This window comes from Crotalus tigris, unplaced genomic scaffold, assembly GCF_016545835.1.
Source record: "Crotalus tigris isolate CLP2741 ecotype Arizona unplaced genomic scaffold, ASM1654583v1 scf7180000017733.2605024, whole genome shotgun sequence".
Classification (NCBI taxonomy): domain Eukaryota; kingdom Metazoa; phylum Chordata; class Lepidosauria; order Squamata; family Viperidae; genus Crotalus; species Crotalus tigris.
This window is the reverse complement of record NW_024096600.1, coordinates 2,031,334-2,055,174: the sequence shown is the minus strand read 5'-3', so window position 1 is coordinate 2,055,174 and position 23,841 is coordinate 2,031,334. Positions and strand designations below refer to the sequence as shown.

The 23,841-nt window shown below is 37.0% G+C and overlaps 1 protein-coding gene across 5 annotated transcripts in view; it reads left to right on the top strand.

Annotated features, from left to right (window-relative positions):
• Positions 1-811: 811 nt before the first annotated feature.
• PDE11A (phosphodiesterase 11A) overlaps positions 812-23,841 on the top strand; it is a 169,905-nt gene continuing 146,875 nt past the window's right edge. For all 5 annotated transcript variants that reach the window (XR_005556245.1, XM_039339355.1, XM_039339353.1 and 2 more), the window contains exon 1: positions 812-2,116. Coding sequence is in view for 4 of the 5 variants with exons in the window: in XM_039339355.1 (XP_039195289.1) it covers positions 1,310-2,116 (807 nt within the window). In the remaining variant the exon portion in view is untranslated. The remainder of the gene's footprint in view (positions 2,117-23,841) is intronic.

Genomic DNA, 23,841 nt, shown 5'->3' with positions numbered 1-23,841 from the left:
CCCACAGATTGTCAAAGCTTCTTTCCTTGAAACATCCTACAAACAGAACATTTTAAATATTAATGGAAACGTAAGGGGGCGGGAGGGGGGAAAGTTTTCCAATTTGGAACCATTCCATTAAAAAACAGCAAGGTCGAAGTCTTCACAGTTGTATTTAAAACTGATGTGTCGGGAGGGTGAAAAGGCCTGACAGTTTCTGAAATCCCTCGGCTTTCCCCCCCTCTAACAAACTTATGCACAGACAGAACAACTCATAGCCTCAAACATAAACGCGCGTGCGGTAGTTACAAATCGCATACGCGCGCACGCGCGCACCTATCCCTAGCATCTCTACCGATATCCTTTTTACCCGCATTCAAAATATTTCCTCTCTTGCCCCCTCCCCCCGGTACAATTCCATTTTCTGCTCAGCAGCATCTAATCGCCGAGCCTGATCGTCTTAATGGAGCAACGCCGAGAGCTATTTGTGAGCCATTAGCCAAATACTCTTTCACGGCGGTGCAATCCCTGCTTCGGCTTTATGAGAAGAAGGGTGAGGGGGAGAACAACGATCGATGCCCGCCCCTCCCCTTTTGACGCCTTCATTCATTCTGCCGCACGAATTCCAGCACACACCGCCTCAAGGCAGAAGAGAAGACGCTGCCTGTTTCGCCGTCGCTGCTTTGTAGCTCTTCCCCTCCCTCGGCTCGTGCGCCCTTCCCTCCCCTCGCCGCCCTCATTTGTTCAGTGCTCAGCTGAACAAATGAGGGCGGGTTACGCAGCCGCCGTCGCCGGCAGGAGCAGTTAGTTAGTAAGCAGGGCTTAACGCCCGTCCCCGGAAAATTCGCGGCAACTCAGGTTGGGTATTTCGGGAGCGGAGGGACGGGCAGAAGTCCGCAAGAAACACCTGGACGCGGGAAGCAAAGGGTGCGCGCGCGTGTGTGTGTTTGCGCGCGCGCGCGCGCTTGCGACCAATGTTGACACGCCGAAGTAAAATCGAGAAAGAAGGAGACGAGCTTGCAGAGGGCAGGGAAGAGGTAGATCGCTAGCAAAATAACAGGAAATGGAGCGAAAAAGCCGAGCCTTGGCCAGCAAGATGCAGAGCTCAATGCTGAGTTTCTCTATTCGGCGGAGCGCCCTGCACGGCTTTGGATGTACCGCGTGAAGGGGTTAATGCCTCGTAGCCAGCTTTGGTACCTTCTCGGGATGTGGGAATTAGTGGCTTAAGAGTTCTCGCCGCCTTTATTGATAAAGGGAGATTGCGGTATGAGGCATAATAAGTAGCGCCAAAAAGTTCCTTCGAGGGTGAGGAAGGTGAGATTACTGGAGCATGGCAAACCCCGCCGGCTTAGACTTTGCTGCAGTGGAAGGCTTCCTAGACAGACACCCGGAGCTGGTGGAGAAGTGGCTTACGAGGAGAACCGCCCTCCTTAGCAAAGGAGCGCCTGACTTTAGCGACGGTGGGGCGGAAAGGCAGCTAAGTGGACATCACAACGGCCTCTCGCCTCGGAGCGGCCCCTCGTCCACAGCCCCCCCTAGCCTGGAGCCGACGGCCGGCGGGCTGCAGCACCGAGCGTCCCAGAAAGAGCTGAGGAAAAGTTTCGCGCGCTCCAAGGCGATCCACGTGAACCTGACTTACGACGAGCACCTCCACGCCAGGACTCAGGAGCCGCTGAGCAGCGCCAGGAGAAGGGCGCTGCTGAGAAAAGCCAGCTCCCTGCCGCCCACCACGGCTCACCTGCTCAGCGCTCTACTCGAGTCCCGGGTCAACCTGCCCCAGTATCCGCCCACCGCCCTGGACTACAAGCGCTACCTGAAGCAGCACAACGAGCGGCAGTTCTTTCTGGAGCTCGTCAAGGACATTTCCAACGACTTGGACCTCAGCGCGCTCAGTTACAAGATACTCATCTTCGTCTGCCTTATGGTGGACGCCGAGAGGGGCTCCCTTTTCCTGGTGGAAGGCGGCGGGGGGAAGAAGAGCTTGGTCTCCAGGGTCTTCGACGTGCACGGGGGCGCCCCGGTACTGCCTTGCTACAGCACGGAGAACTCCAACGAGATGCAGCAGCTCTGGGGCAAAGGCGTCGTCGGTTATGTGGCCGAGCGCGGCGAGACCGTCAACATGCCCGATGCTTACCAGGTACGGCTGCCGTTCAGCAGACCTTTCGGCGATTCGCCGCACGCGGTCTTAACGATAGCAGAATAACTTTATAAAACTTAAGGCCTCCAGTTAGACGGTTACAAAAAAAGCAAACAAACCAACAAAACCGAAACAAAATCCTGCTGAAATTCATTCTGTACCTATCCAGAACGGCATCGTGGGAAGAAATCTGTTTAGGTGAAAGCATAATGTCTTGCAGAAATTGAGGAAGTCTCCCCCTGGTGCCGGTTATCTGGGAACGGTTCTCCATATTTTATGGCGAGTTGGGGAGGGGGAGAAATTTCATATTTATGTTTAAATATGCGTTCATGTATAAATACAACTTGCTGTCAGAGAAGGGTGTTTGCAATCAAGAGTACCAAAAAGAGGGTCCCTGGCCCCTTTGTGTGTGTATTTGTATGTCTGTATGAAATTACAAGGGGTGTGTTGTGTTTGTCATCAGACTAGCCAAAAGAAGGTCCTTGCTCCTCTGTGTGTGTGTGTGTGTGTGAGAGAGAGAGAGACTATCCAGGGGTTCTGTTGTGTTTGCCATCAGAGTATCCAAAAGAGAGGGAGTGGTTCCCTTTGTATGTGTGTGATTAAAGGATTCAGATGAATGAGATATAGCTGGCAGCAGTTGTGTAATGATTTATGGTCAAAGAATCCTGTAGATTAAACTAAAGTCTCAGATAAGTCATGCTTATTTTTTCCTCAATGGCCGATTAGAGGTGGAAGCAAAACACAAGTAATCCATTTTATTCTTAAAACAATTAGTATTGAGAAGTTTATTCTTGTTTTGTTTGCTAAACTTAATAGATTTCTTGATTAGTAATCATTAGTCTTATAATCCCTCAAAGAAGTAAAAGTTGGATCTCTAGGTATAGTAATCTTGGACCAATGAAGGTGCCTATCAGTGTATCCAAAGCAAACCACAACGATGCCAAAATGACAATATGCATGTAATAACCATTATGCAAAAATAAAAGGCTCAGTTTGCCCTTCTGATTGCATTTATTTGTATTTAATTCTAGCTGTAGGGATGGGATAGTTTGGCCAGTACATGGCATGTAAAGAGCACATCATGGATTTATATAAAAGCATTTTGGTTTTTATTTTTTAATATCGCTAGGTATCATTCCAGAAATAATTTGGAAAAGATGCATTGGAAAATAGGGGAATGTAAACATAGAACTCTTGTCTATAGGCATCTAGAAGAAGCAAGGGACAAAACATCAATTGCAACTTAAGCTCTACTGTTACATGCAGCATCAGGATGCAAATAGGAAAGGTTGGAGTTCATGCCTTGATGTCACAAAGCAAAGGTAGTGTTCCCACATCAACATGATCAGCAGCATCAGGAGCAGATATCTGTGTCTTTGAGATTAACTTTTTAAAACAGCCATCTCTATTCCCAGGATCACATGCTGCTCTCTGCAGCTAACATATCCCAAGAAAAGATTTGACTGCTTTAAAGAGGTGCAGATAAATTCACATATCCCTTTTGAAACTGAATCCAAAACATTGCACAGAACTACTTTTTAATCCTTGGTTTAATGTTCCTTAACATGGTATTTGCTTTTTTAAAATGCTTTGTATATTATGTAGATGTTTTCATTGACCCTGTGAATTCTTATCAACCTCCTGGTTATTTGTACAGACAAATCCACTTGTAGAAAAAAAGAGGTTTATTTTATGTGGTTGACACAGGGACCGATTAATAAAGACATTATTAGGTGGAAGTGCCTAGATTAGTATATAGGACAGTGCTAGTAAAATATGAAAAGCTGGCTCAGTTGATCCTCCTTAGCAGGAAGAAAGACAGTCTTGTAAAGGGATATTATTATACCATACCTCTAGAATTATAATTGGCAATAAATTAAATCTGATCAATGAAAACACTTTTTTATGTAGAACAGACAAGATAGTTGGCTAGAATAAGTGGCTTTCATGTAGATTACCCTTATAGTAAAGGGACTGGAGGGGCTGTATCTTGATTTTTCTGTAAATCACCATCCAGAACATATTGTTTTACTTTTGGATTCTTATTGTTTAGTAATCTATATAAAGTCATTTTCACTCCCAAATATAGTTTGTTTTCCTAAATGCAGATAGTATGTACTATTAAGTCATTTCCAACTCTTAGCAATCACGCAGCTACATTTTCTCCATATGATCTATTCTTTGCCTGTTCTTTCAGGTCTTCCAATGGTGCACTTATCACCATTGTAACTGAATCCATCCACCTTGCTGCTGGTAACCTTCTTCTCTTTCCTTCTATTTCCCCCAGTATTCTTCACCAGAGAGCTAGATCTTGGCACACTGTGTCCAAAGCAGAATGATTTGAGCCTAGTCATTTAGTCCTCGAGTAAGAACTCTGGGTTCATTTGTTCAATGGTGTATTTATTTTCTTGGTTGTACTTGTAAATTTAGAGTTATTAGTTAGAAGGCTGACTAGTCTGTGAAATTACTTGTATAGAGCTAGCTATTCCTATTCTGCTTACAATTTTAATAGATAAAATTGTGCGAAGCAATATGAAACTTGAATACATTTATTTACTGACTGATAGTCTCACTGTGAATGTAGGCGCTCCTGCTTTAAGAGACAGAAAGGAACAGATGGATTACAAAATACTTGCATTAAGATCTGGGGCAAGTTACAATATTTATTATCTGTTCTGCCGTATGTTCATTTTTTATAAGGTCAATTGTTAGGACTTGGCTTTTCATCTAATAGAATAAGGTCATTGATTTAACCCAACTCTATAGCACACTCTGTGTGTTATTCTTGTTTTGGAACTATATCAAGACTCATTTGTCTCTAATTATTCACCTGCTTCTACACAAAGAGCTGTGGTCTTAGATCTTAGTCAGAGATTCACTGTGGAAGGAAACTTTTGTATATGATAATTTATCAAAACTGCTTTCTTCTCCTGAAAGCTGAGTGCTTGATCAATTTTACAGCTTTTTTCTCCTTGCTAAAAGTAAACCTGTGGATTTACTTCTGTCCCTATTGTTTTCAACAAGTAGCATTATGTTTATTAAAAAGTGTTTGGTTTGATTAAAGAGGACAAATGCTGCTAGGTCAAGCAAATATGAGCTTTCTTATCATAAAGAGTATGGAATTACTCTACATCAGGGAAAGGAATTTTGCTCAAAAATTTTCTGTTCCACTAAAAATAGCTGGGTTCCAATAATAACATGTTGATTACAATGGCAAAAGAAAGACCAAATTTGGATCTTCATTGTGGACATTGTTTCCATCTAAACATCAGCGTACTCACTTCTTATATGTCACACTCCATCTCTGTTGTGATTAGTGTATTACTTCCTTGCAGGTAACCAGATAGTACCTGGATTGCAAAAATCTAACCCAGCTTAGTGTCCTTTCAGTGCATTGTTGTTGCCCAGCGCATATGGAGGACTGAGTTATTAGCAGTGCTTTAAAAAAAAAAAAAAAGGGTGCCGGAACTCACACACGTCATACAACCTACCTTGCCTACCCTACAAGGTTCCATCCAAAAAAGGTGCCGGAACTCTGTTCTGGGCGTTCTATGAGAAAAAAAAGCCCTGGTTATTAGTAAGTAAATTTCTACCATGGGGCACTTATAGATACTGACACAATTGAGTACAATAGCTAAAAGACAGAAAATAATTAAACTTAATAGGCAAATACCAAAATACTTTATTGAGATGACAGAAGTCTAATGCTAATGTATAGGATTGGTATACCTAGTCCAGTGATAATAGTGAAAAGGAACAGGTATGATCAGGAAATAGAAACCAAGTTTCAGTTTTTACAAGAGAAATTCAGCAATTTAGGAATATTTTGTTTTGAAAAGAAAAAAGTAGAAAAAGAAATTACCATAGGCATCTGTTCCTAAACACTGTTAAGTCAAACGGGTAAAACGTCTTATGAAATCGTCCCACAAGTTTCACCCTTATGCATATAGGGTAGCTATCAATCCTCAACATGCAGAGTTTCCATTGTGATACGTATTTTGTCACTTGCCCCTTATCTTCTGTAGTCACTTATGGACATGACATCATAGAAAATAAAGATTATTATCTATTGCTTCAGAATATAGGAAATAAAATAATAGATTTAAGTTACAGGGAAGTAGATTTTTTTAATGTTGGGGGAGATAATATCCAAATATTTGGAGCAGTTAATAAGGAAAGAGCAGGAAATAAAACAATTATCTTGGAGAGATAGTAGGTTCCATTTTACTGAATGTAGTCAGATGGAACTAGTCAATTTTGTCACATGGATGCCTTCTTTTAAATTTCTGCACTTTGATAGACAGTTGGTTTTAATGGACCCTTTCAAACTGTTACATTCCACAAATTTAATTTTAACTCCCATTTTTCCTACTATTAGTTCTGTAGAGCTACCAGCAAAGAGTTCGTTTTTTGTACCTCTTTGCTGCCGTTGCCACCCACAGATTTGCAGTCGAAAATGATAGGGTTTTTTCCCCAGAAAAGAAATTAAGTTAAATGACAGAATAGTTGTGTAGTGAGGCATCTTTAGCACCTACAAGAATAAGAATTAACCCTTTACCTTATAGGTAATTTCTAACCAGCTCACACTTACTCTCAATACACTAAGAGATAAATGAAATATTAAAAGAATCACAGATTTGAAGAAGTCTCAGAATTTCAGAGTGGTCAATGAAGGAAACCAGGTACTTTTTGTTTTGTTTTTATTGGGTGTTTGTTTGAATATTGTTATGAATCTAACCCTATGTTGTTACTTTGAAGGAATTTTATAGAATTTGACACTCTTTCCTCTCCTATTTAACATCTACTGCTAGGAAAGTTCATCCAGGGACTTGGGTTTAGGTATCATCAATATGATACATCCAGTGGTGGGATTCAAATATGTGAACAACCGGTTCTCTGTGTGGATGCCACTTCCGGAAGTCCATTCTGGGCCTGGGCAACAAAAAATTAGCTACCGGTTCTGCTGAACTGAACTGGTGTGAACTGGCTGAATCCCACCACTGGATACATCTCAGCCCTTGATCATCCAAGTGATACTGTCAGTGTTTCGTCTCAGTACGATGATCTGTATAGAGAGGAATAGGCTTAGTCATAATCCTGATGAAACTGAGTAGCAGTTCCACAGATTTTTCATCTTCTAGATGAGGCCATTCTCCCTAATCAGAAATGCTGTGCAATCTGAGGCTCCTCATGGAATCATAGTTCCAGTTTGAGGGGTGGATGACAGTCGTGGTTAGGAGGGCCTTTGCACATATCCTTCTTGTGTGCTAATTATACCTGTCCCTGGAGGCCTTGCTCATGGTCAGCCATACTTCGGTGAACTCTTGCTTGAATTAGTGTAACATGCTCTACATGAAGCTGCATTTGAGGACAACTCAGAAGCTATGGCTAGTCCAGGATACAGCAGCATGAGTAATTTTGAGTGTGCCTCAGTATATCTGTGTAGCACCACTACTGCATGAATTGCATTGGCAAATATTTTGCCTTCTCCACGGAGGCTACCTTGTTTTTTCTTTGTCTTCTTTGAACTTCTTTTTTTAAAATAGAAGCCAGCATTGTATTTAACCCTCCCTGGGACCGAAATTTATCTTCTCTATCCCATGTAGAATGTTATACACAATGTTTCATCTGAAGGTCATTTTGATTTTTTCCACTGCATTACATTTTTTCTTACTTAGTTTTTTATATATTCTTGACAGGATTTGCCATCAGAGTGATAGATAATATGAAGCTCAAGGCTCTGTGAAGCACGTGGCATATCAGCCTAATATTTTATGAAGTGCCAGAAAGGACAAAAGAATGAATACATAAAGATTCAAAATCGAGAGAGCAGAAACTATTACATCAGAATACACCTTGGTTCAGTCTTTCGCAACTGTTTATCCTGGAGGAAACCTTGAAATATAATGTTCTGTTTTCAAGAAATCCCTGCATTAAAAAATACCTCTACAGCTAGCATTGCACAGTGTATTAAGTTTAAAATGCACTGTTTAAAAAGCAGTGTTTTTTTTACAAACTCTCACAGAACTCCTAGTGAACCAGTGAAAGCCTGCCTTCGCCTTGGTCTAACGCAGTTCTACTCTGATAAATTATTAAGAATTTTTATGCTTAATGCCCTTGCTCATTGTAGTAAGTTTCATTTGATCTAATGTACTCCTGGAAAAGCCAATATATTTCTATGCGCCCTGCATTTCACATATGAATGTTGTTTTTAGATAATCAAAGAAAAGTCTTTATTTTTTGTCAACTGGCAATTTTTAGTATGCCACAATTTTATATTCTAGCCCAGAGGTCCCCAACCTTTTGGGCACCAGGGACCGGTTCCATGAAGAGAGGTTTTTCCACGGACCGGAGGGGTTTTATATGCTGCCTGCATCTCGCCGAAGGGGCTTTGCTTGTTTGTGTGGCCTGGTTGCTGGCATGCCATGGCCCGGTTCTGGTCTATGGATCGGGGATTGGAGATCCCTGTTCTAGCCCCTTAACAGATATAGTAGAACTGACAGTTATCTAAATAAGAGGAAATACTGTGTACAAAAAATGAAGAGGTTTAGTTTAGAAGTACTCTTTAGTATTGAACAAACACAAATGAACAAGAGATGTTGCCATTCAGATCATTGTTAATCTCATATTAAAAATTAATAGCAATTGTTATTTTTTAAAAATATCCTTTAGTACTGAACACAGCTAATTGCTTATCCACGAAATGAATATATAATCAGAATAACAGGTAGATATGGGGAGAAGGTTTAATATTTTCGTTTATTTTCCATGAGGTTTAGAAGAATAATGATATTGAAAATAAAGCTTAAATGTTTTGGAAGAACAAACATTTCAGCATTGCTGATACCTAAAGACATATTGGCAAAAATAAAAAATCCCAAATTCTATCTTCTGCCCAGGATAGTTATTTAAATTTAAACTTTAAATATGCATCATGACGTAAATATGTTTTAGGATGCTAAGTTTAGAATAATAGAGTATGTTATCTTCTATTGATAAGATAATAAATATTAATGTTGAATATTAAGTATTCCACAGAAAAATTGACAGACTTGGACACATTTTCCCATTTTTAAACCATCTGTTTTTCTTCCTCAAATCCTGATGAGTTTAACACTGAAACCATCACAGGTTTTACACTTGATTCAGTTAGATTTGGATTATATTTCTGCTGGCATATGAAATTGTTTCAGAGACAGGTGAAATAAGGTGTACAAAAATATTCATGGCAAAAGAATCTCTTTATGTACCGTACATATTTTATGCCTTTAACTGCTAGAAAGCAGTTCATTTGTGTATCAATATAAATATCAATTGATCCAGGATCATTAAAGTGATTACTAATAAAGAGAAAACTCTTTGGAAACTATTTGATACTGATCTCATAATAAGGCGCATAAAACTCCTGGAATCTTATGTATGGTGTTTCTTTCTTTTAGGAGCTTGATTTACTACATATACCCAGCCTAAATCAGTGGTTCTTAAACTGTTTGACCCAATTAATATTTTTCTGGTCTCAAATAATGTTATTATGCCCACAAAAATACCCAAACTCTGTTATTTCACGCCACATCTTCATGATAGCAATCTGAAAATGGATTCTTGACTCACTGAAAAGCACATTATGCCCAAATTACACCCCTAGGGGGAATTACACCCCAGTTTAAGGACCACTAACCTAAATTGTTGATTTACCAATACATTTTATACATAGTGTAGGTAATAATATGCAATATGTATAATATGTAAGTAATAATAAACCTTCCTTCTACACACCTGCTTTTTGCTAGAAAACTTGCTTTACAACGGGGCAAAGAAAATGAAATGCTTTTTGTGTCATTGGTCCATTTCTTCCAAATATAATTCCTACTATCCACTCAAGAAATTTCAGAGTGCAGTTTGAATGACTTATTAAATCTGGGTCACAATCATTCACACACATGTCTGTGAATGTACACACCTCTATTGCTTTTGATTGCCAGTAAGCATAAGCAGTGCTTTTTTTTCTAAAAAAAAAAAAAAAAAGTGCTGGAACTCACACATGTCATACAACCCGCCTTGCCCACCCTATAAGGTTCCATCCAAAAAAGGTGCCAGAACTCCGTTCTGGGCATTCTATGAGAAAAAAAGCCCTGAGCGTAACTAATTTAAATTTGGCCTTGATGCTGTTTGTTGCTGGTACTTATGATAGACAATATTGTTTAGCCAATAGTAAAACTGGATTATATTTTCTATTGTTAGTTTTGTCATATGAAGCCATGAAATTAATATTGTGTCACTATTTTTATCTTAGCCGCTGTGCTTTATAGTAAGATTGGCAATTAAACCTGTAGTGTTGGGGTTAAAACAAAATGGCTTACCCAGTTTACTTTCTTGGGGTGATGAATTACAACTGCTGTTCCATTTAAAAAAAAAAACTTACAAGGTTTGAACTGAACTACTATTGTTGGAATAGGGCATCTCCTAATGGAGTTGTTGTAGATCCTCCTCTCTATTTAAAACATTATTGCAAAGGTTGTTACTAACATGGATGTTTCATAATAGCTCACATTATTCCTAGTTGCATTCTTCTAATTATATCTTGACACAGGCAGTGGGTACCTGTAAAATCTTAACAAAGGACAACGCTTTGGAAATTCAGTGATTTTGAAGCAGATTTACACTTTTTAGATTTGTCTTCTCCAATCAATTTGGTCATTGAAATTATGGGGACTGATCCAACATTTCTAAAGTGTTCCAGATTGGGAAGGTTATTTAAAAGATATTCTTTGTTCAACAGAGTATTACCTTAGATTTCAACATTTACTGCTTTTTAAATTATATTTGTGTCAGGTAGAACCTAAAGCGGAATGATTTTAATTTTATACAAAGGAGAGAGCAAGAAATTGAAAAAAAAACAGCAATTCATAGGAAATGGCTTTTAAAAAGTAGGGAAAGAAAAAAAAAACATTCTATAAATATTTGTCCACTGTGGATAAAACATTCTTTTTCTCCCCAGGCAACATGGGTATCCTAAAGGGCTATGAAATAAATATTCTATGTGTCAAGATAAGCCAGGTCAGGAAACAAATATGTAGTACAAGACATATTAACTCTCCAATTTATTGAAACAGACTACAACAACATAAACCTTGAAAAAGCTTGACAACATTTTCTCTTCCTTTCCTCTTATTCCAAAGAAAGTCAAGATGGGACAGTATTGAGATTCTATATTGCACTTTTCTGTTTTCCTGAACTAAGCTTTTGTTTTACTAATATTTTCTTCTCAACCATCTTTGTTTCCCTCTGCAAAATTTCTTCAAACAGGATATAAGAACCTCAGCATTGCTTTAAATTAAGGAAGCATTAAAAACAGCATCTGCACTTATGGTTCACAATCATGTTTTCATTCTGCTGCAAGTGCTAAAAACATAGGTATAGTTGAAAGTAGCTTGGAGATTGTAACTGAACAGAATGCAACAATAAGGCTCCCATCCATAACATTCTTCCAAAATTGGCTTGAATTTCAACTTTTCATTGATGATGCTGAGGACCGTTAACAGTTTCAGATGTCAGCATATAGAAGCAGTTCTAGGATGCATCTGCTGGTATTTTAAGATATACACAGGAGGGGGAGTTCTTAGCGTCCCTTGACTGGGATAATTACTGTAATTTCTGACGTATAAGATGACTCGGCGTATAAGACGACCCCCACTTCGGTGCCAATTTCCATGCCTGGAAAGTCGTCTTATACGCCGGAAACTACCGTAATTTCTGGCGTATAAGACGACTCGGCATATAAGACAACCCCTGACTTCGGCGCCGATTTCCATGCTTTAGAAAGTCGTCTTATACGCCGGAAAATACGGTATGTTAAGTGGAGATATGGGAAATCCATTTAGTGGCACCATGATTTTGGAATATAATTTCCCTGAAGGACAGGGTAATACCTGACTCATCCCCAGCCTTTTGGCTCTAGCTGAACACTTGCTTTTTTTCTTATGTTCAAAATGTAGCATTCAGAGCCAGATCATGCTTTTGATCACTTAAGTGCCTTTCTATTAGGGATTTTTGTTAATTTAATTTAATTTAATTAATTTATATCCTACCTTTACCATTTTTATAGATAACTCAAGATGGCGAATATACACAATACTCCTTCCTCTTCCTATTTTCCCCACAACAACAATTCTGTGAGGTAAATTAGACAGAGAGAAGGACTGGCCCATCATGCCTAAGGCGAGACTAGAATTCACTGTATATTTTATTTGGTGACTTGTAAAGTGCAATGGGATCTTCTGGATAGAAGGCAGATTTAAGGATATGGTGCGTAAATAGCAATATCACTTAGACTTATATACTTCTCCATAGTGCTTTAGAGCACTCTCTGAGTGGTTTACAAATATCAGCATATTGTCCCCAGCAATCTGGGTCCTCATTTTACTGATCTTGGAAGGATGGAAGGCTGAGTCAACCTTGAGCCAATCAGGATCAAACTTCAGACTGTAGGCAGAGTTTAGCTGCAATACTACATTCTAACCACTCTGCCACCAGTGGTTAGAATAATAATGTATTTTCTATTAATATGACCATTACAGTTTATTTGGTTTTGTTTTGCTGTAACTGTACAATGTATAGGCAATTTCCAATCCCTTTTATTTACTCTTTTAAATCAGAAAAAAAGTCATATTTGGGCTTATATTAGATTTCACACTGACTTTGTTTCATGCAGTCAAATCTGAAAATCTATTTTATAACAGTAAAAGATCCAGACAATTGTAATTCAAGAAAGAGGGAAAGGAGAAAACAAAAATAAATTCCTTGTACTTAATATAGAAACCAAAGCTTGGTCTCTTCCATAGGAGGGCAGTTATGTTAGTTATGTTGGTTTCATCATTTAGGGTTACTTCCCTTTCCCTTTGGCATATTAAAAAAAGTCCATTGTTTGTTTAAAGCAAAGTAAGAGTCTTTCTCTCTCTCACTCTCTTTTTTAGTGTTACAGCAGTACATTTCATATTACCAGTGGGAAACACACCTGTATATGTACTCTAGTCAGACTTGCATATCTTAGAGATACCATAAGGTAGCCTGTTGCCAGTATCAGGAGAGCAAAACATATTTAAGTGATTATTGGTTGGAATCACAGTAACTTTTGCACTAGGAAAAGAAAATGCTATATGAGTATTAATTTCCACATTAATGCTGTATATAACAACTCTTTTGCAATGGATTGATTTCTCCCCCTCCCCCATTTTTCTGCAAGCATGACGAAAACCTGAATGCTTGCTGACATAAAAGGCAATCCTCTTCATTTGTATATTTATTTTGTCATTTTTGACTAGTGAAATGGCAAAGCCTCTACCTTTATGCAGTATGAGTATGGCATACTACCGGTAGTTGTAAGTCATTTAAAGGCCGAGTACTGGGAAACGTAGCACTTCTGCATTTTTAGAGGCATATTAATATAATTTGAAGAAATAAATTTTCCTGAAAAACAAAATAAAAGGCAGTGTTTGCAGCTCCCTTTTTATGTGAATGCTATGTTTCATACTAGCAACTGAGTTTTCTTTTTCGGGAAAAAGAGATCCTTTACCATCTTCAAAAAGAAAATATTTCTTACACACTGTTCAGTGATGTAATCAAAGTGCAGGAGACATATAGTATTTTATTGACTTAAAAGAAAAGAAAACCTTAGAAGCCTTAATGCATTCTCTTCAAAGAATTCATTTAAACATCTCCATAGTATTAACTAAATATATTGCCAGGACCTTCAAATGCCATAACATTTTGCAAAGGTACCTTAAAAGGAGCAGGGGGGAAATATACTAGTAAGATGTTATACCCTAGTATTCTTTATTCTAGGGGTGTCTACCTTATCTGCCATATTTTTTCAAATCTCATATCTTTTGAAAAATATTTATTTTTTCTAAATTCCAAGATAGCTCATCTTTTTTGTAATAACATCAAACCATTTGCTTTCTATAAATAGTGTTTTTTATATTCAGATAAATTTCATATCACAATTTCATGTCGTACTTCTATTAATTTATCTATTCATCCATGCATCCAATAGTTAAGAGTCAATACCAATTTGATGGTAGATAGTCTTGCTAACCTGAATCCTGATGATGAACTACATTGCTGTAGGTATTCCAATGTCCGATTTAGAGAGTGTTTTGTATGGATAATTGCAAGTACATCATCTGAAAATAATTTATGTATTTGATTTGATAGTTTAATTCCTGAAATGTTATTTTCCTGTTTATCTTCTTTGCCAATGGTTCTAATGACAATAAAATGAATGAAAGAAGAAACAATTATTTTACATCCTTCCCATTATTCTACATTTTTATGCCAGAAGTCCATTTACAATTATTTTTTATTTGTCCTTTATAAATACTTTGAATCCATATAAAAATTTAATTACAATTCATGATTTTCAAAAATAAGAGACTTTAAATAAGAAATATAAAATCAGAATCTTTCTCCACATCAAGAAAAGACATACCATAACTGTTTTTTGATTTGTTTGATTTATATTATTATTACATTCAAAATATATCTGATATCCTCATGTATTTCTTTGATATATAAGGATAATATCAGATATGTTATCCTTGGAAAGTCTTGTATTAACTGCATAAAAACAATAAAGTCCCAGAGATTTATTCAATTTCAATCTGTTCTGCTTATCTTTGGTAATTGGTTTATTAAGAACTTCCTGTGTTGATCTATAAGTCTGGTGAACTGTCTTGTGTTTAAATATTTTTCAGTTTGTTCTGGATTTGGTATCTGTTGTATAATAATAGAATAATATTTTATTTAATATTTAATAAATTGATTATCTTCTCCATTGTTGAAACATCTGTTATCATCTCTAATAATGTTATTACATTTGTCTTCTTTTTTCCACTTGATAAACCAAGTTTGTTACATTTTTCATGGTATTTCTGTCTAGCAAAATTCATCTTATAGCTACCATTTATATCCATTAAAGCCAGTTGGTAAAAAATCACTTTGATCCTTTGTGCTGCATCCAAAAGTGGATTCTGCTTATATCTTATTTCTATAGTAGTTGTTTGGATTCATTTACTAATATAGTTTTCTGATTTAATAGCAGCTTTTTATTTGATACTAAGGAAATAAAGATCTTCTCATAAATGATTTGCTAGAATTCATCAGAGTTAAACTAGCTTGGAAGAAGCTCTTTGGTATATTTTGATATTTTAGTTTAATATCTTCTTGCTGTAATGATAAACCATTAAGTCTGCACATTTTCCAGGCAAAGAGTTCCTCTGTGTAAACTGACAATTACTGGATTATGATCTGCTAAGTGAAAGGTGCATTTTCTACATTTATAAGGTTAGTAAGCAATGAGCAAGAAATCCAAAGCAAGTCTATTCTTGGATAAGTTTTATGAACAAAAAAAATCATAAGTGAATTTCTTTTTTAAGGGATATTTGTATCTATGTGCATTTGAGGGACAGAATAGCAAAATATCATCTGAGATTTAGGGGGAATTCGGCCAAAGTCCTTTTAGATTATCTACATTTGTTGAAATATAAAGAAGGGATTCTGTTGCTATTTGTAAGAATCAAATCTCTTCCGCTGCAAACTCAAGAAGAAATAAAAAAAACCATAAGATTTTGTTTATGATAATTTAGAACATAAATTGAAACAATTGTTATTTTCTCATATTTGTCCTTAGAATGAAATTCTTCGTCTTGCATTTGTTTTTTTCCAGAGTCCATGGTAAGTTTCTCACATATATGAATACTCCATTTTTTTTCATCCACATAAGGCCACAGATTTTTAATATAAGTTATATACCTTCTAATAAATTAATACTTTTTAATACAAATTGTTGAAGATATATAATTTATACATTATCAATAAAGGAGAATATTTGTAGCTTAGAATTGAAATGAAAGTTCTTAGCGTTTCCAGAGCTTGTTTGCTTTCTTGAAGATGTTTCATTAACATTTAACACAATCATTCCCCAGCATCTAGTAGACAAACTGGGCCTTTTAGTCTTAAACACTCCTTTGTGCAACTGGATTCTTGATTTTCTTACCAACAGGCCCCAATATGTGCGAGTTGGAACAAATACCTCTAATACCATTTTCTTGAGCACAGGTTCTCCTCAGAGTTGTGTCTTAAGTCCATTGCTGTTCACCCTGTTGACCCATGACTGTTGTGCTAGGTTTGCCTCCAACCATATTGTGAAGTTTGCAGATGATACAACAGTAGTGGGCCTTATTCAGGATGACAGGGTGGAAATTTACCGCAAGGAGGTTGAAGGGTTGGTGAACTGGTGTAAGGAAAACAGCCTAGTTTTAAATACCGGAAAAACCAAAGAGATCATTGTTGATTTCAGAAAAGGCAGGCACAGTCACACTTCTCTGTGTATAAATGATTCACCTGTGGAGATGGTTACCAGCATCAAATTCCTGGGTGTGCAACTAACGAGTAGGCTGACTTGGTCGCTCAACAATGAGAAACTGGTGAAGCGGGCACATCAGCGCCTGCATTTTCTGCGCCGCATGAGAAAAGCACATCTTTCTTCCCCTGTCCTGACCACTTTCTACAGGGGGACAATCGAGAGCATCCTTCTCATACAGCATCACAGTCTGGTTTGGAGGCATCACTGCTTCAGACAGGAAGGCAGTGCAGAGAGTGGTGAGAATGGCTGAAAAGATCACTTGCAGTTCCCTCCCTCCAGGACATAGCACAGAAGCACTTGAGCAGGGTCCGTAAAATTATCTGGGACACTACACATTCTCTTCACAACCTGTTTTCCTTTTTACCTTCTGGGAGGAGGCTTCATGGTATCTGAAGCAGAACATCCAGATTCAGCCAGAGTTTTATTCCATACAGCATTAACCTTGCGAACTCTCAAGCTTCCTCTTTCCGTTATATATTCAGGATGGACAATATTTAATATTTATTGCTACGTATATGTAGGGATGTGGGTCTATACATATGTTGTTCATAGTATGTTTAGGTGTGTGTCATGTATGTGTTTTACTTTGAGAGCAGGCAACTAAATTTCATTTTTGATGTGTGCCGTTGTGCCCACAGTGTAAAAATGACAACAAAGGTTATCTTATCATTAGTGCTAGTGCTAGTAACATCACTAGCACTGACGATGTTACCTAGTTTATGTAATGAAATGTCTGCAAGGAAACAACAAGCTCAGAGAGCACCAAGGACCCCTCAGTTTGTACATCACCTTTTATTACTTTCAGAAAACCCTTTCCTTTCAAATACACTACTCAGTCCATTGATATTAGTTGAAAATACTTACATAACTCAAGTAGAGTGCAAAGGTATGCATGTGTGGTAGGTAAGGAAATGAAATGATAACCAAAATGAGTCGAGTAATAATTATATCTATCTGCCAGTTATTCCTCTTGACGTAAGAGGAAACAAGTTAGAATCAGATTAAATTTATATATGTTGCTAAAAACTGTTAGCAGCTGTCATTGTTTGCGCTTCTATGGTTTTCTTCTTGCATCAGCAGAAAATTGTACCAGACATGAGCTTTGTGGCCATCATTGCTGATCCCTATTATGCTTCCATTGCCCCTGTAAGACAACTTTAACTGTAAATACTATTTATCATTCTTCAATATTTTATTTTCTTTCCAGAGTATATACAATAGGCATTACTGTATACTTCCAAGTAGAAATTTGATGCATTCTTTTCTGCATTATAGATAATTGAAATGCCTCAGTATGAATGATAAAATCTCATTCACTGCTGATTCACATATTATTGAGGTTCTGCTTTCTATTTCTGTGACATGTTGAAATGCTTTCAGATGTGCAGCTTTTAATCCTTTATCATCATTGCTGTTTTGCTGTGAGTTACAGCTAGAATAGCAGCTAACATTCTACAGTAGCTGAGATGTTGCACTTTTTTCATACGTACACATGAGTAACTAGATAGCTTGAAGCCTTCCGTTTGGTTTGGAGTCCAGCTGCTATCAACCTCTAGCCGTCATAGCCAGGGGATAACAATTACAGGAAGCATAGTCCAACCATCTGGAGGAGGATATTTTTCATACATTCACAGACCTCATTGGACACACAACTTAGACTATTATAAAACCCAATAATTTACAATAATATAATATTAAATGCAGTTGATATTAATTAGGTTTAATTAATATAATTAATTCTTCAGGAGCATATTCTTTTGAAAGTCTTGATAGAACTTCTCTCTCCTCTCTAATTTTGTAGCTTTTTTTTCTCACATGTCACTCAATTGTTTCATCTGCCCTTTCTTGGGTATAGATTTTGATAATAGATAGTTTAGATTAGAAATGTATCTTGCACAGCAGGGTGTGAGCTGCTCTTTTCAGCTAATTCCCACCTAGCTCCTTGCTTCCTCACCCACTCATATTTTATTTTTCTAACACTGTATCATTGTTTTCTTTTTCATTGTTTATTCTATTGTTTCATTACTTTACTACTGTTAGGATTACACTTCTTTTCATTTCTCAAGTACTTTACCACAACAGTAGAATAGCCCCATAGGCAGCAAATAAATTTAACACATAAATAAAATTCATCTTGGATTTGTATGTGGCTGGTCATTTTGTTCAATTTTGATGACTTCATTAGTACAGGTAGAAATATTTTGTTCCTGGAAGTACTACAGAATAGTAGAGTAAGAGAAGTTATAAAGAGTAAGGAACTTTTTCTACCTGCTGTATAGCCCTGTGGAGTTTTGAAAGCTCCAGTGGATAATTTAAGCTCCTGTTTAAGTGTGGTAATCTGCACATATTTGTAGAAATCCAACATTCACATATCTTTAATTTGTATTGTGAGTTGTTTCTCAGCATATGTTATTCAAATAGAAATGGATAGAAAGCATAAATGCAGCTTTCTATAATAAGATATTCTCCAAATGTGTTGAACTAAAAATTCTTGAATTCCTTTGGCCAGGCTGGCTGCCAAATCTGAAAGTATCATCCAACATAATGCTGGAAATTCCAGGCAAAAGTAACTGTAGTACTTGCAATGTATTCTGCTATGAATTGGGTTTCAAGTAAGGTAAATACTTAAAAATACATTTATAAAAGCTATATTTCTGGATATAAACGAGAATAAGAGAAAGCTATTGTGTAACATTTATATATGCAGAAAAAATAGCTGAAATGCAATGATTAAGATTAAAAGAAGCAGGGAAAATGCAAAAAGATTTTAATGGAATTTTAAAAAATATTCTAGAAGATGAAAAGGGTTAAACAAGGAGTCTTCCTTAGACTGGGATTAAAAATAAAACAATTAAATTGTTTGGGATGAAACTGAAGTCAGGTAACACTGGAAGAAATAGTTTAGTAATTTTTATGGCAGTGATGATGTTAGAGACAGGTCAGGAAGCCATAGTACACACACATCATAGTGAAAACAGTTTTAAATTAAAGTCTTTCATTTTTTTCTCTTAAGCACAGCTCCTAGCACACCAGTGCATTCCTTTGGATGTGAATTCCCCATTGTGTGCCTACATGCTCTTTTTTAACACTTTGTTCTCCAATGAATATAAATACAGACATCATTCTCTGCTTACTAATTATCCCAGCACTGGGATGAGTATTCCAAAGATTGAGGGAGTGGAGGAAAAAGGGCTATAAGTAGAGATTTACCCTTTTCTCTGCTTGCTCGGGAGCTGAGTTGTGGAAACATTCTCCACTGTTTGGGATCATATTCCCCCAGATACTGTAAAGGAATGGAAACCTGTAGTAGTAGTAGTAATAGTAGTAACAACAACAACAACAATAAAGTTGGAAGGGACCTTGGAGGTCATCTAGTCCAATCCCCTGTTCAGACAGGAAACCCTATACCATTTCAGACAAATGGCTATAAACATGTAAACACAGTTGTAGTCAAGGAACTCTGTTGACCGCTTCACTTAATGAGATTTGCCTGTCTCAATTATGCTCATTAAATGAGGACTACTGGTATGTGGAGATTGCATTTCTGCCTGGCGTTTAGAAGAATATTTTTATTGTTCCCTTGTACAAAGGAAAAGCTACAAGAGTGAAAGCAAAAACTTAGAAGATTAGTTTATTACGTGTGCCTGGGAACATGTTCTCAGAATTCTGATTGAAAGCGTATAAAACATAGTAGAAAGCAAATTTGGGAAGTGCAATATGACTTTATGTTAGGTACGGTAGGTATTGGACAAAGGTTCACTTCTCAGCAGATTATGGGGAAATATATGAATGTGAGAAAGTTTACTGCACTTTTGTTAATTTATAGAAAGTATATGCCGGGCTCCAGTTGCAGGATATTTTGCCCAAATACAGAATTGAAGTTTAATTACTGAATGTGATGAGAGTACTATATAGTGGAAATAAAATATGTGTCAAAATAAATGCATTGTTTAACGAATGTCCAACATTGAGCTGGGAATAAGATTAGGATATGTAATGTTTCCTTGGTTGTTTAATGTATTTATGCATTTATGGATGAATACAAAAATCATGCTTATGTGTGCCAATCTGTAATTTTAGAGAGATATTAGGGCATTCCATTTGAATCTAGACTATGTCTAGATAGAACAAGAACCATTAAAAGCACTAGACAGGTGTATTGCTTGCTTTATGATGATAGCCATTGTTAAGTACTGATTTAAACAAATTTCTTAGTCATTTGGATCAGTTTTATTTACAACTCTTTAAGACTGAGGTGGTTTGTTTTTTTAAATGTAATCAAATTCTGTCGTGTAGTATGTAACATATGCAACATTGAGATTGACATCCTTAATTTAATTAATTAATATTATTTTTATATATGCGATGTGTTTAATGTCTGGGCACTGACCATAATTGTCTGTCTGTCCATCATCCATACATCCATTCATCCTTGTGGTGTTAGAGATGTATTGGATAGAGACATGAATTTGTGTGCAGATAATGCTGTTATTGACTGAAAACAAAATGATTTTTAGTAGATATTAAACTGTATAATGCAACAAGAATATGGATCTGGAAATTAATGTATTGAAGACTGAGATAATTATGCTTGACAAGGAAAATGGAGTGAACGATTGCAAATTATATATAAACAGCAAAAAACTAGAGCAAATAGATGAATCTGTGTCTCTTGGTAGACCAATAAGAATTTTAAACTGTGTAAATGTTGATAGAAAGATAATAAATAACATGTGGTCTTTTATGAAGAATAACTATTTCTTGAAAGAAAATAATACGTTGTATATAAGAATGTGTTCCTGCCCATTTTATTATATAAAGTTGAGTATGTCATGATTAAAAAAAAATTGAATGCAGTCAGAATGGGATACTTAAGAATTTGCACAGTATAACAATAAGTTCAAGAATGAATGGGAAATGAATGTACACTGAATTCAAAAATAAGTTACTGACATGAAGGAAATACATTGAGATAGTTTGGCCATAGGGAAGAATGCACAGGGATCAGGCTTGCTATCACTAAGTAATATAGTTGCAAAGCACAATGTCACATTATAGCATCTCTTAGTGACAATAATCTTGGGCAATTTTTAGCTGACATCATAGCCCCAAGATGTATGAGTCGTTAAGCTGGAAGAGATGGGAGTCCCAGGTAAGGAGCGTGCTATAGGGGGTTCTGGAGGTCAGGAAGAGTGGTGGACCTGGGATGGCCAGCACAGGTCTTGTGGGAGACCAGGGAATGGCTGACATAAGCTGCCCGTGAGTCACAGGAGGCTGGTGGAATAGGCATGTGAACAGGGGTGTATTGTGGCCTGGAGAAAAAGCAGGAATGATTTGCTGGAGCCTTCCCTATTGAGTTTGTTTTTGGGAAGCCAGCAGGAAAGATTGCAAATGGTGATTATTTGACTGTAATTTTCTACAAAGTTGTAATTATGTATTGGGCACCTCAGCACACATATCGCGATTGTGTGGTTGCTGAAAATTCAAGGACCAATCATATGTCCATTTTTAGCACCATTGTAACTTTGATCTTAAAAGACGATGCAGTAAAAGTGCTACGCTCAATTTGCCAGCAAATTTGGAAAACTCAACAGTGGCCACAGGATTGGAAAAGGTCAGTTTACATTCCAATTCCAAAGAAAGGCAATGCCAAAGAATGTTCAAACTATCGCACCTTTGCACTCATTTCACATTCTAGTAAAGTTATGCTTAAAATCCTATAAGCTAGACTCCAGCAGTATGTGGATCTAGAACTACCAGAAGTACAGGCAGGATTTCAGAGAGGCAGAGGAACTAGAGATCAAATTGCCAACATACGCTGGATCATGGAGAAAGCTAGGGAGTTCCAGAAAAACATCTACTTCTGCTTCATTGACTATGCTAAAGCCTTTGATTGTGTGGATCACAGCAAATTGTGGCAAGTTCTTAAAGAGATGGGAGTACCAGACCATCTTATTTGTCTCTTGAGAAACCTGTATGCGGGTCAAGAAGCAACAGTGAGAACTGGACACGGAACCACTGATTGGTTCAAAATTGGGAAAGGAGTCTGGCAAGGCTGTATACTGTTGCCCTGCTTATTTTCTTTTCATTTTTTTTTTTTATTAAAAAGTTTTATAAATTTTACAGAAAATAAAAGACAATACAGAAACAAAAAAACAATATATACAAATAAAAAACAAACATTACCCAACAAAAACCCCCCTTCCCCCACCCCTACCCAACCCCCCCCTTCCCCCCCCAGGGCCTCCCAGAGCAGAATATAGGCTTAATTAAAAAAAATTAAAAAAATATATATTTTTAAAAAAAGAATATAAAATGAAAAATATATGTATATATAATTAAAAATTATGAGAAAACTATATAATATTTTTTTATATCAAGTTTAAATTGTATGAATTTTATCCATTTATCCCAAACAGCAAGAAATTTCTCTTGCGTTTGTCCCTTTAAGAAAGCCGAAATCTTTGCCATTTCCGCCAAATGAGACACTTTAAGAAACCATTCCTGCAATGTAGGCAAAGATTCCTTCTTCCAATATTGTCCTACTAACAGCCTCGCAGCTGTAATCAAATTTAACATCAATATAACCTCCTTTGTATCACAATCAATAACTATACCTAACAAAAATAATTGTGGAGTAAATTTTACCCTCCTTTTAAAAATTCTCTGGATATTCCACCATATCTTAATCCAAAATGCTTTTATCTCTCTACACGACCACCAAATATGATAATAAGTAGCATCCATACAACCACATCTCCAACATTTAGGTTGTAAGTCGGGGTACATAAAAGACATTTTTTGTGGATCAAGGTGCCATCTATAAAACATTTTATAAAAATTCTCCCTTAAATTCTGTGCTTGTGTAAATTTGACATTTCTCACCCAAATAGTTTCCCAGGTATCCAATGGAACTGGCTCGCCAAAATTCTGCGCCCATCTAATCATACAATCTTTAATTAGTTCCGTTTCTGAATCCAATTCAACTAAAACCCCATAAATTCTCTTAATGTGGGTTTGTCTTGGATCCTTCACTTGCTTGATAAGATTTTCATCTTCTCTGAGAAAACCCACCTTACAATCCATCTTCCATCTATCTAATAATTGCCTATATTGGAACCAAGAATAAATAATATTTTCTTGTGCTAACTCTTCCCGTGATTTTAACTGCCAGTTTTGACCATCCCATTTAAGTAACTGTCTGTAAGACACCGTATCCATTTTAACCCCTCTTTTTATTCCTTCTATTGCATGCCAAGGTATAGCCCATAATGGTACTTTAAAATCACTTTTATAATATTTT